The sequence below is a fragment of the Coturnix japonica genome, chromosome 10 (assembly GCF_054131305.1).
Source record: "Coturnix japonica strain WE chromosome 10, WE-NBRP24, whole genome shotgun sequence".
Taxonomy (NCBI): domain Eukaryota; kingdom Metazoa; phylum Chordata; class Aves; order Galliformes; family Phasianidae; genus Coturnix; species Coturnix japonica.
The window spans coordinates 1,350,535-1,364,069 of NC_140672.1; the positions used below are offsets into that span (position 1 = coordinate 1,350,535).

Consider the following 13,535-nt stretch of genomic DNA (forward strand, 5'->3'; position numbering starts at 1 on the left):
TGATCATTAAGATTCTTCATATTCCTGCACCTCCCTGTGCAGCTGTGCCACTGCATCACTGCTCTTCCTCAGAATTTTTCCCTAATATCCAACCTGAACATGTCCCAATGCAGCTTAAAGCCACCAGCTCCCATCCCATTGCTGTTACTGGGTAGCAGCATCCCCTGAGGATGCTGTGTGCTGGGGGATGTGGTTTGCATTTGGGAAGTGCAAAAGTGCTGCGGAGACACCTGGAACCAGCACCTGCATCTCACAAGATATCACTGAAACAAGATATCGTGCACACAATAGATCTGTGCCTCTCTCGGTCAACTCCTATGGAAGATGCTCACAGCTTCTCTGTTCCAATATACACCCAGCAAATCACTGTTAATTCCCAATCAAGCCCAGAGATGTGAGTCTGGATGGTCTGGAGTCAGCATTAACACTGATTCAGGGTAGTTATATGCACAAAAGAGCTGAGGTTTCTGTAGGACAGATGAGTTATACCAACTGGATGGGCACAGAGCCCTTCACACCACACATTAATGCAGCAGTGGAACCTCAGCCAACAGCACCTATCCAAACCAAAAACCCCACTCTGCTTTTGGGGCTCATTGAGAGGTACAGTAAAGATAGGCTGACATCCCATGGGGAGGCAGAAATCCATGGATGCTGCCCATGTCACACAACGACCACCCACTATCGCTCCACAACAGCCTTTTTCCTGAGTATCATGGCTCAGAATGGACCTTCCTCCCCTAGATAACATCAGACCAGGGTGTGCATCCCATGCGACCAGCAGCTCTGCTCCCATTCATTTCAAGAAATCAGATGGCCCCAGGTCTGGGTGGTGTTTATCCCCCCAAACACCACCTGTGCTGCTTCCCTGAGCTGGGACAGGTGCTGATGGAGGTTCCCCCCCTCCATCCCCGCTCAATTTTGAGGTGTCCCCAGACTCATCACAGCTATTGGCATCACCAGGACTCGTGACAGCCCCGTGCTGACCCCAGGGAGAACCAAAGCCCAAAGCAATGGGGACCTTCCTCCCCTCCCCTCCTGCTCCCTCTGCCGTGACCACAAAGGAGGAATAGCACACAGTGCTGGGTCCTACCTGGAACGGTGTCCTTTTTTTCCCCCATTTCTTCCCGTTGAAACAAACCTTCCTTGCGCGGCACAAAAGCCCCCAAACTTCCTCCTTTATCCACTCAAGCCCGTTAAACTCCCAGGCTTAAGGAGCAGATTACAGAGAATATAAAGCACTTTCCTCTCCCTTTAGCTCTCATGACGGGAAGTTACCAAATCAAGCGAGATGCGTTCAGGAGAGGTGAGCACTTGGGAGCATGTGTGGCAGCAAGGCCAGGGGAGGGAGGGGAGGGACAGGAGAACAAAACCCAGGGACAGGTCTGGGGTTGCTTTGGGGGAGGTGGTTTTCTTTCCCTCCACTTGGAGCCAAGTGGAAAAACCACCTGCAGCGTTTCAGGCTGCAAACACCAACTCTGCTCCCATGCAAAAAGCTGGAGAAGAGATTAATGAACACTTTGCTGTGCAAAACGTTCATCTTTGATACAGAGAATTATGGAGACTGGGTAAGGTCCTGAGTGATAGATTAAAGGGAACAAGGTTGGGGCTGGAAGGGGGAGTTGGGGCTGGAAGGGGGAGTTGGATGTTTGCACCCCCAGGACATCATTGTACACTCCATACAACCTCCCAAGGGCAAGGAGGATCTCTTTTCAGACTGCCCATCACACAAGCATCCTCCAATATTGCTTCATGCTCTCAGACGTCGGGAAAAACAGTGTCGAAAGGAAAAGCCAGGCAGGAAATGCAGCAGGACGCACGAGTGTGATTTAACCCCGATTTACATCACACCGCAAAACCCCTCCTGCTTTCTCAGGAAGCCAGAGGACAACTCACTGGTCCTGCTGGCGTTGTCATTGCCGCTCTCGTAGCAGCCGTGGCCGCCGCCGTCGTCGGTGTCGGAGCGCTCCTGCCGCTCGTAGTGCCGCTCGCTCTCGCTGGTCCGGTCCCGGCTGGAGGCGGATCGCCGCCGACGCCGCTTCCTCCGGTATCCCCGGGGCACCGGCACCCCGATGTAGATGGAGTGATAATCTGGGGTGGGAAGGAAGGAATCTGAGAGCGGGTCTGAGCATCTCTGGCTTGTAAAGCCTTCCTCCCAACAGGCTCAAAACACCCACAGCCCCGAAGGTCCCGCTGCCACACGACAGGGATGCTCACTGTGTCACTCACCTTCTTCATCATCGTATCTCCTCCTCGAGCTGCTGAGTCCCCGCTCGCTCAGCCCATCCTCATCCTCCAGCATGGTCCTGCCTTGTGGTGAGAGCTGAACGGGGAGTCAAGGGCAGAGAAAGGGGAGAGGTGGTGAAAAAGGCCGGGGAGCAGCTCCTTTGCTACCTGCTGGATAACCCCTGCTATGGGAAGCTCTTGTATGTGGCCAAAAGCACAGGGACCTTCCCGGAGGGCTGAGGGCACACTGGGAACCGCCACCTCCTGCAACGTGCTGGCTCTTCCCCCATAGCAGCAGGCTCAGCCTTGCCTCACCCTGCACCATCGCTGCCCCTGCAGCTCCGAAATGTATTTTACTGCACTGACATCTCCATCCTTCCCTCCTGCTGCTGGCAGGAAGTTGCAAGTGATTATTAGAAAGAATTCCCCGTATGATGATGGAGACCTGCTTGGCTAACAGAGCTGCTGCAATGGGGCTGGTTGGGGATCAAACAGACATTTAACTTTTTGGGGGTGGGGGGCATGCACAGCTAAAAGGGGTTGTGTCAAAGCAGAGTTTCTCTCTCCCCGTATCCTGAGCATGATCTGATTTTCTGCTGCACACGTTTCCACTTCCAGATACTTTCCTACAAACCCATGGTTTTATTCCCCATGTGAGATTATTTGGATTTTGCCACAAACACTAATTAATCTCCTAATTATCTGACCTCCAGTGATTGTCTTTCACACTTGACTTGGATGGGGGAATGGTTACTACTAGTGGCAGCCCAGTCGATGCCTCCCAAAGTCACTTTGAGAGCAGCTCTCCCTGCAACCCCCTGCTCTGCCTGCCTACATCCATGGCAATATACCATCATTCATCTCCTGCAGGGAAGAAAAATCCCAATTCAACCCCAAAAAGGTTTAAAATAAAAAGCAAATGAGGTGTGCACACAAGGAGCCAGAAGGATCCATTGCTGGCCAGGTCAGCTCTGTTTGAGTTACTGAATTATTGACTCATTTTTTCCCAAGGCAGAGACTACTTTAGTAACCAACACAGGCTCCAGCCTCAGCTAATTGCCACCTGAAGACATGAAGACATCCTTTGATCTAACAGATTTGGGCTTTTTGACCATGTTAGTCCAACTGTTCTTGCTCAAGTGTGAGATTCAATCCATTTTAAGGTTAAACAGCCCTGGGTGGACAACCATGCCCCAAACCTGACTGTATTGGAGAATAACACACATCAGCTGTGAGTCTTGGCTTCCTGCAAATAACATCATGGGGCTAAATTTGGGGATTCAGGAAGCTGATGCCAGCAAGGGAGACAGCATTACACGTTCCCAGCTGCAGGTATGAATAACTTCTCTTTAAAACTGACCCAGTGCCTTCCAGCAGATGAATGCCACGAACCCCCCCAAGAGATCTCCCCAAGGGCAGCAGTGCTGGGTGTGTATGGGGACACACAGCCCACCTGCTGGGTTTACATTGCTAAATAATATGAATTATTATTATTTCTTTTATTACAACCTATCCTGGCCAACACGAGCTCTGCCACATCTCTGTTTGGCAGTAAAAAATAACTAATTTCCCCTAACAAAAGCACACTTTTTTAAATCTGCTGATAAATAGAAGGCCCCGACTGATGTATCCAAGCTGTACCTTGGGATGGTTTTCATCTCATTTTTTACATAGGCAGTTTTATGTCCCCCCAGAAATCTTTGCATATAAACACAAGCACGATGCAGACTAGAACTGCAGGGAAACACAACCTAAAGTGAGAGAAAAGCAGAGCGCATCCATACCTCCCAATTAAAGCCCACCACCCAAACCAGCTTTCACTACTAGAAAAGCAAACGTTAACGTCAACAAACTCACCTCTGGCTCACCAGAAGCACTCAGAAATTGGAGGGGCTGTGCTCAGCGTGGGGCTGCAGTGGGTGCTGATGGGTGCGGGAGCCCAGACTGCCTCGGGAGGAAACAGCTCCTGCAAACATCATATCGATGCCCATTGGCTGCAGCTCTGTAGCTCCCAGCTTAAAATGTATTTTTGGGTAGCGTTGATTGACTTTCGGAATAGAAAAGCATCATGGGATGTAAATAGACCTTCAGAGAGGTTGTGACATTCATGCCACGCAGACCTGGTGGTGTGTAATGATGGTTTCCAGATGGGATGTAACAAAATTTTAGCTGCCAATCCTTACCATCCACAATCCGCCTCTCCTGAGTTAATTGTTATTTCTTTAATTATTGATTCCTATCAGTTTTGCCTCGATTGAAGCAGAATGGGGAGAACAGCTTTGGCTCTTTGGCTCAGTGCAACCTCACACACAGCTGATAGCAAAGAACATGAGGAAATTACCTGGGAGGTGCAGGGAAGCACTGCCAAGAGGCAGAAAGCTCCTGAACCCATCAAGGATCACACGACCAGCCTAAGTGCCATCAACAGCTTCACCTTTTTTGATACACGTTCCACATTTTGCCTTCAACACGTGAAATACCTGCAAATCTGAGCAGGAAAGAACCAACCTCTTGGTTCTGTGAGAGGGTGAGGTGCTCCCTTGCCTGCCTGTGTCTATTTAACGCCTGGCTTGCTCATGTCTGTTTGACCTCTTAACAGGGATATCAATAAATCTGCAACAAAGCAGCATCAGGCACTTGGCTACAGACAGTCCCATCATCCAGCAAACAAGCAGAGAAATCCTGCTTTGGGCTTCGAGGTTGTCTGACAACAGCAATTTTCCTCTCACCTCTCTGGCATCATCTGGAGCCTCAGCAGAAGCAAAGCCTGTTTGATGCTTTATCCCTGTTTGCTAAATGGGAATAGCACAGCAGGGTGCCAAGCCTCCATGCACATTGTATCTGCTGTATCTCTCATCATTCAGTGCTGACTACAAAGCATTCCTTGTTAGTCCAGGTAGGAAAACCTGCTGAGTCTGACCTGCTATGTGCTGCACTCCAGCCTTCCTAAGCTCTGCCCAGCTAGGAAATGGTACAGAGACAACAGCAGCAGCTCATCCACTAAGAAAGAAAAGAGAAAAATAACAGGAATGAATTTTCTGCAGCTATTACAGGGAAATTAGCCCCAAAGAGCAGGCTGGATTTATCAGCTTGTTTATATAATGGTTTTACTAAGTGCCTCCCAGAGACTGGAGGAGGAAGGAAGAAAGGCTTGTGAGATGCCTGGATGAAGGCAAACACCTGTTATTCCTCAGATGATGGTGAGCACCTGGAGGTTTTGACCTTTTTACCTGCAAGAAATCCCACAGTGTTGGTCACATTGCTTTAAAAGCACTCAATAACCCCATTATTGGAGCTCACAGCTCCATTTTCAATGCGATCTATGGGAACCACCCCATGCAAAAAGCCCTTTTTAGACTCGTGCTGGGAAGGTTCTCATCTGGTTAAAGGAAAAAGGTCTCAAAACAGGCAGAAGAGGGAGACAGAGCTCAGCAGTTGTACGCAGCACAGCACATGGGGTGCCCACATTACAGAACTTGGCTGCTGGCTTCCAAAATGCCATTATTAACATGAAGCACAACTAATAACTCCAGCCTTTCTTTTGCTGGGGGGCCCAGCAGAAACAGCCATTTTTAAGAGCAGACTTTTTGTTCTTTCCTTTGCGTTTTTGCTTTGAAGTGACTTTGCTCACTTGATGGATGCGGCTGCCACCACTGCCCTGAGGGTGTCCGTAAGTTCCTCTTGGGGTAAAACCATCTCCAGTCAATGCCTCCTCCTCTGCACTCACCGAGCTGTGTTTGACATTGGGCTGATGGATGGCAAAGCTTCCACCAATGGGTTGCAGCTGAGCCAGCAATGGGGAGCAATGCGGAGGCTTTCACTCTTGGCTTTTTTTTGATGAAAACACACTCATATTTTTGCAATTCATCAGCCCTGGGCTTTCCTCTTGATTTCCATTGTGGCCCATTTATCCCAGTCAGCATATTTAATTCCTATATCCTGAGCACTGCAGAAGGGAATTGCTGCCTCGATCACCAAGATGCTGCAGTAAAAATAATAAATGTTAAAAGAGGGAAAAATCCGTTCCTTATCTGGTCTTTAGATTTGGTCTCTGGAAGAATCATGGAATCATTAAGGTTGAAAGAGACCTCTAGGATCCCCAATTCCAGCCCCAACCCATCCCACCATCCCCTCAGTGCCACATCTCCATGGTTCTAAAACACCTCCAGGGATGGTAACACCATCATCTCCCTGGACACCCTGTGCCGGTGCCCAGCCACTCTTTTGGAGGAGAAATTTGCCCTCATATCCAACCCCAAACCTCCCCTGGAACAACCTGAGGCCGTCACCTCTTGTCCTATCTCTGTTAACTGGGAGCAGAAGCCAACACCACAATCTCCTTTCTGCGGTTGTAGAGAGCCATGAGGTCTCCATGGGGCTCCATCCTTCAGGAGGTCAGGATAAACATGAACATAGCGATAGCCCAACATGCACTAGTGCTGCTTCTCTCCCCGACCAGCATGCAGCAAGTGCCAGTGACTTTGCAAAACAGAACAGCAGTCCCGTTTATTGTGTTAAAAAATAATAATAATAAAGAGATGTACAAATACTTCAAGTCAGCAATGTAATAAAAGGGCTCTGGGGAGCTCATGAGCCCACACAGTGCATTGCACTGATACAGCCTCCCAATGCTACTTTGCAGTTTTCCCCAAAGGTATCCCATGAACCTGAGAAAACAGACTGCAATATCGTCACATTCAGCATCAGCTGCCTCACTAAGAGTCTGCTCGAAGCTTCCTTTTCCACCGCTGCTTTCAGCCCTCTGGCTCCTCATTCTTATGGCAGACACCTTCCTCCTCTTCTTCCTCCTCATCCTCCTCCATGGCATTGACGGGGATGTATCCTCCTTCCTTGGGCAAGCACCAGCACCAGCCTGCACCACTCAGGTCCAATGCCCCAAAGCTGAAATCGCGCACCTCCAGCATCTTGAAGTCCACGGTGTCCAGCTGGGAGTAAATCTCATCCAGCTTTTGCCAATACAGCCACGCCATCACCAGGCCGACCACCTGCAAAATGCACAAGTCAAAGCCACCACACAGGCATGCAAACCATCCCCAAAGGTCTCTGTGTGCAAGAGGGGCTGTCACCCTCGCTCTGCAACCTGAGAAGGAGATGAGAGAGGACGTGATGCAGTAATGCCAGCTGACAGAGCAGGAGGATCTTTGCTAAATCTGCTGATAGCTCTGTCTGTCTCATGACTTCCCACACTGGCCCTGATCACAGGGCATGCTGGATATCACTGTGAGCGTTGCAAAGAGAGTGGCACAGGTCTGTGTTCTGGCTAAAATTAGGATAATGCTGCAAGGATGGTGCCACTTGGGTTATTTCCCTGCTTGGCTGTCAGGGGAAAAAGAAATAACAATTTAGATCTTAAGGAGGATAAAGACAAGTGTTTCCAGTAGCCCAGGGATTCAAATCCATTGCTTTGATTTCACCCGATGCTTCCTTTGGGGTGGTATCTGCACCATCCATCCATTGGCATCTCCTGCAGTACTGCAGTGCAATGCTCTGGGAGCTGAAAAATTAACATTTTTTGATCATTGAGCTGCATCCCAGCTGATCCATTAAGGTCTGCAAAGGGGGAGAGTGAAGGAAAAGACAAATGGGGACGTTGTGCAGCCTGTGGGGAGGAGGGATGCAGGAGTCCAAGGCAATGCATGGTGCTTGGGGGCACCTTTACCTCCCTATGGAAATAAGAGAGAGCCCAGAGCAACCACAGTTAATGCCCATGCTGAAAATAAGGTTGTTCTCATCCACATCCAACAGCAGAGTCCCCCAAGGACTTCAAGTCTTAAAAGAATACCCAAATATATGTCATGCTCCAGCATTATTTACTTCTGTGAGGTCAGTGGGCAGATTAACAGCCCACTGCTGTTAGAGTGAAGGGACCAGGAGAACAAACCTCTTTGAAGGGACACATTTTTAGGCAAGCACATAAATTCTTTCCTCTGTTACCAAACAGTAATTCAGGGAAAAAGATTTGTGTCTGCAATAACTTGAATCCAAACGGATCCCGTCCTGCAAAATCAGCCAGGTTTGGGGATGCAGTGCTGGAAATTTGCCTCCTATTTCTCTCCTCCTGATGGGACACAGCATTGGGGTGAAGCAGGGGATTTAACTTAATTAAGGCACCCCAAGTCCTCAGCCAGCAGCCTGTATCCCCACACCTTCATTCTCTTCTGAGTAATGAACCAACTGCCACTCCAGCTCAGCTCTAAATACCCATTTCCACTTAATGAAAATGGAAAAAGCTGTCAGGAATATAGATGAATTCAATATCCCCAGCACCAAGGGCACCATGTTTTCCAGAAGTAAAGAGACTTCTAATGGGAGTGCTGATTTTATTGCGCTGCAATATGAAGGAAGGCTTTATTGCAGAGGAGCGTGTTACCACAATGGGTGAAGCATCAGATTAAAGAAAAAAATAGGGGGAAAAAAAGCTGTTCTCTCTGCTTTTTCACCTTGTAATGACTTCAAGCTACCACTGGTGGGTCACTGGAAGCAGCGATTTGCCTGTTCTTTCTGGCTGGCATTCAGCAAGGGACAGAAGGCACTGCTGCTGCCTCATGAGGTCCCTATCTCTCTGCTGCTTCCTATCTTTCTGTCTTCTCCCAGCTGCAAACAAGCAGCTTTGAGCTGGCAAAGCAGCATCTTACTGCAACCAATGCCCTTTTTCTCCACCTTTCAGCATCATTCTGGGTCTCGCCCAGAGAGCAGCAGCTGAACTTTGCCCAATCTGGGCAAAGCAACCTCTTCATTTTCCTTCTCAACCATCAAGAAGGAACTAGAGAGTGGGACCTCTGCAATCAGCAAGGGCCATCTGGAAGCTCTCCCATCCAACTCAAGCAGCTAAAGGAAATTCAGGTCTATCAGAGAGGAAAAAAAAACAAAGCATCAAAGCACAGACTGACAGGGGTTTTACTTGTTTCTGATCCACCTGGGAGGATGGAGGGGCAAACAGTCTGATATTTTGTTATTTAACTCAAAGACCCAACAATAACTGCTCAGTTCAACCCAGAAGGTTCCCATGCAATTCCACACTACTGGCTTTCTCTGGAACACCTGTGAGTTTTCTCTATGCAAAACAGCAAAAGCTCAAAAAGCAAATTAAAAACACATTTTGATCCTGAACCTATAATTATTCCTAGCTAACTTAGATTAGTGACACTAATTATAACTGGGCACTGTATTATGTTTTAACTATGGGTGTCTGCCTGTCCAGCTGAGCAGCGATACCAGGACAACGTCTGCTGATGTTTCCAAACCATTGCTGCAGAAAATAAACCGTTATTGAATGTGAGACAGCAAATGTGTCACCTTGTTCACCATTATTACTGCAAGGCACAAAGAACTGCCTTAAGAGGTATCCAGGAAAGTTTGCAAAGAGATGATTTGGGAAGGGCAGGAATAATCCATTGGCCCAACAAGGGTCTTCTGCAAGTTGGTAATATTAGATGTTAACCCTTGGAGATGACCCATCAGAGATTTGATTTTTAATTGGACTTCTGTTCTTTTCTCCTTCTTTAGGATGGAGAAAAAATGCCCAATGGCCGAAGATGAGACACGTTAATATGTTTACCCAAATCTCAAGGCACCACCACCTTCCCTTGTCAGCAGTGTTCTCCTCAGACTGGGAGCTCAAGGACAATATTCTCATCCTGGCTTTCCATTGGCAGTTGCTGGGGTTGAAACTGTTTCTGGGCTGACAGCTCCTGGCAACGCAGGCAGCCATTTATAACTTAATTCCCTCCAAAACTTGACAGCATCAAATCCAATTTATATTTAAAACCTGGAAGTCGAAAGCAGATGGGAAGAACAACATTCTTGATCTGAAGAGCATTGAAGGGGGTGCCAGGAAAATCACAACGCTCACTCGAAAGCACTTGATATTCATCAAGGCTCAGCAATCCTTATTGCCATCACTGGTTTGTCTCCCTGTCCTTCCTAATTAAGAGCACCATGTTGGTAGGTTAATGGATAACACAACAGGCAGCTCCTGTAATGGGCTCTTGACATCCTGCAAGGCAGATGGAAGCGGCCGCCTCTTTTATGGCACTTTCTCACCCTATTTCTGTGCCTGTTGTGTTTCCTGTTGGTGGCACAGCAGAGGCTCCATTTCTCATCTGCACACTGCAGAGATGGCAATCAATAAATGCAGCAAGGACTGGGCAAACTGCTCCCTCACCTCATTGTTTTCATGCAGATCAAGAATGGGTCGGAATGGATCTGAGGAGTTCAAGAAACATTTAGATACTGCACTAAGGTTCAGTGGGGAAATACTGGTGTTAGGTGGATGGTTGGACTGAATGATCTCGTAGGTCTTTTCCAACCTTGGTGATTCTATGATCATCTGAGACACTCAGGAGAGTCAGTCCTTTAAAAAATTAACTCAATGTGGCATCTGTTTCCCAAATAGCTTCTACTCTACTCAACCTCTATTCTATATATCAATGCTAGTGGAAGCCCAGGAAAAATACATCATCATTTCACCCTCATTTAGATAAAACCCCATAAAGCACCACCAAGTACCTCCGGTGGCAAACCCAAAGTTATACCCAAGGAGTTAAAGAGGAAGCTTTCATACATGAGCCTTGAAGGAAATAAATAATAACAATAATAATAATAGAAGACTTAATGAACACCATATTACTACAGTTCTGTTAAAGATTATCCTGTAAAGAGCTCAGAGATATGAATATCTTTGCAAGCAAAGTGCCAACAGTGCTCCAAAGGAGAAACCCTCACTGCAACTCAACATTTCTCACCATATCCAGCATTTGTGATGGAGAGCTTAATTACTTGTGCTGGAAAGCTGCCTGGATTCTCAGGCATTGGTAATGGCCAATGATTTAAGCACAGATTTCACGATGCATGGAAATAGCTGCTGAATTTATGATTATGGTTTCTTTTGGTTGATATTTACGCGCTGCTTGAAGAGAGATGTAAAAACAAATGCAACATGATTTCTGGGTATCATATGCATGTCTTGCTTTCAGATGCTATTACTCGAACATTAATTAAATGTGGGACTATGCTATGAGACAGCCAGCACCACAGCAGTAAATTGCTAATTTTGCTAAGGTTGCTCTAGAAAGTGCTGTTACATTCCCACTTGGGACAGATCTCAGATATAAAAGCTACTTAAAAACAAATCATTTTCCTCCCCCAGAACAGAGAAAGAAGCCAAGAGGATCCTGACATGATCCACAACCTACCTGGGGAAGCAGAAGGGAGCAAACAATGCTCAGAGTGGATTCAAAGTTATCTTTCAGCCACAGCCCAACAGCGTGGATGCAGCCTCGCACGTGGATGACATCGAGCAGCTCCAGGCGCTGGAGGAAGGTTGAAGAGAAGCACTGCAGTCAGAGCTGATGTTGTGGGTTTGGATGGGTTTGCTCCATTCTGCAAAGGAGCTCCATGGCAAAGCATTTGGGAATCCATTTCTTAGATTGGACTTCTTTTCCCTGGGTTTTCTTGCCAAAAACCAGTCCCTTTATATCACAGTCCATACTGCATCTCTCTGCTGTGACACAGTCCTACAGTCACCCCTGGGGGCCTCACAATCAGTTCTACCACCAAAACCAAACCTCAGGGCCAGTATTTGTTAGGACTGACCAAAGAGAGCTCATTACTCACAAAAAGGCCCCATCAAAGCCTGCATACAGCACCCAAACATGCTGTGTACTCACACACTTTGAGCCCACACAGGACCTTGGGATGCTAATCCATATGAATAAAAATAAATGTATATACAGCTGCAGAAACAACTGTCCCTATTGGGAAGAGCCTTCCATTGTGAGGCAGAGCTTCAGGTCATTTTAGGGGTGTTTTGGGAAGGGCCCTACAAGGGTTTTTTTGTACAGAAGAAGGAAAAAGCAAACATTACCTCTTTATCAAGTGTCCTGTATCCACACAGGGTGTTAATGACTTCTCCGGGGACCTGTGAACAGAGACAGCACAAACTTGGACCAGAAGAAACCAAAGACAACAGATAGGAAACAAGAAAATGATTTTCTTGAACTACTTTCCTCTTTGGTTTCTGCCATTTCAGAGGATGCTTCTCATCCCTTGTCCAGTGATTCGAGTTGGGACCACTCCTGTGTTATGTGAGCACTGAACAAAGCAGCTCTATAAGATGTTCCCTTGACTTCCCCCTTGCTTAATTCTAACCACCTTGTCTCACATTTTTAGCTGCATCTCTCCTTCATAACAAAGGGAATTTCACCAGGATTAAATGCATTTGGTTTTCCAGAATTCAAAGGGGAACTTCCCCAAAGCCTCCCAGATGGGAGGCAGATGCTCCATCATGTCCTGATCCAGACAGCTTCGTACCTCTCAGGACTGATCTTCTGATGTTGACTTTTCATCTGTTTTTGGCTTATTTCATTAAGAAAACAGCATCTTCCATAACGCCGTGTAATTCTAAAGGGATCTCGTATCCAGAAAATAAGAACAAGCTGAAATGATCACGCTTTCAGAATGATGGCTTTGGCAACCAGCAAAAGCTCCTGGACAACAAAACAAAAACTTCCCGTGCTTTTGAAAGCACAGAGATGAAAAAGAAATGTGCACATTTAGGGGTAAATTATGTTTTCCTGCAAGACACAGAATAAAAGAAATGTGCACTTTCAGGTCCCAGACATAAAACTGCAGCTCGTTCCTTCTGCAGTTGGCAGGGAAATTATCCCAGTGATGCTCTACCAAGAGCATCTGCACCTATCTGTGTTAGCCACAAAATCCCCTCTCTCATCACTTCAATGCTCTACTCACAGACTGGTATAATGAAGGAGATTAATTAGTCCTTGCTCCTACTAAAGGTTTGCAGAGAAATCCAGAGATTGGCAGCAAGGCACTCCCTGGCATTTCAGGGATGAAGTCTCACCCTGAGTTTGGCCCATGAAATGGAGAATACGGGTATGGAGAACTCGCAATGCTCTCGTTGCCATTGCCAATAGCGACACAAAGGAACACGTGCACGATCAAGGATCCAGCTATTTCATTTGCATTAAAAGCAAACAAAGAAATTCACTGAACACAATAACCCCCAAACCATCGTTCTTGGCAGCTTTCAGTTGGCCTTGCTGCTCACATGTGGACATCATGGGATCCTTACTGGTGAAACACCATTGCTTTCTGTAGGGCTCAGAGATGAGGATCCCTTCTAAGCCCATTCCTTACTCCTGGGTAGACCTTGGAGATGAGACTCTTCAAAACAGCAAGAGAAATGGTGGAATTTGTAATAGGAAAAGTCTCAATGGGATGGTTTTAGGTCTGGGCTAGAAGCAGATCTGGAGGCTGGTGGCCCTGCC

The 13,535-nt window shown here is 47.2% G+C and overlaps 2 protein-coding genes across 12 annotated transcripts in view; both read right to left on the minus strand.

Moving 5' to 3' along the window:
• SLC4A5 (solute carrier family 4 member 5) overlaps window positions 1–6,653 on the minus strand; it is a 23,847-nt gene extending 17,194 nt beyond the window's left edge. For 5 of the 9 annotated variants that reach the window (XM_085510054.1, XM_085510053.1, XM_085510050.1 and 2 more), the window contains exons 1-4: window positions 5,147–6,568; window positions 4,084–4,192; window positions 2,230–2,323; window positions 1,897–2,091 (exon numbers count right to left, since the gene is read on the minus strand). In XM_085510054.1, coding sequence (XP_085366180.1) covers window positions 1,897–2,091; window positions 2,230–2,302 — 268 coding nt within the window. In that variant the 5' untranslated portion in view covers window positions 2,303–2,323; window positions 4,084–4,192; window positions 5,147–6,568. Of the gene's footprint in view, window positions 1–1,093; window positions 1,570–1,896; window positions 2,092–2,229; window positions 2,324–4,083; window positions 4,193–5,146 lie in introns of those variants that run through there. The other 4 variants (XM_085510049.1, XM_015882986.2, XM_032448860.2 and 1 more) reach the window with 4 other exon arrangements.
• Window positions 6,654–6,702: 49 nt separating this feature from the next.
• LOC107323670 (tetraspanin-15-like) overlaps window positions 6,703–13,535 on the minus strand; it is a 31,091-nt gene continuing 24,258 nt past the window's right edge. For all 3 annotated transcript variants that reach the window (XR_014932216.1, XM_085510099.1, XM_085510100.1), the window contains 3 exons: window positions 12,113–12,166; window positions 11,442–11,558; window positions 6,703–7,232 (listed from right to left, as the gene is read on the minus strand). Coding sequence is in view for 2 of the 3 variants with exons in the window: in XM_085510099.1 (XP_085366225.1) it covers window positions 6,981–7,232; window positions 11,442–11,558; window positions 12,113–12,166 (423 nt within the window). In the remaining variant the exon portion in view is untranslated. The remainder of the gene's footprint in view (window positions 7,233–11,441; window positions 11,559–12,112; window positions 12,167–13,535) is intronic.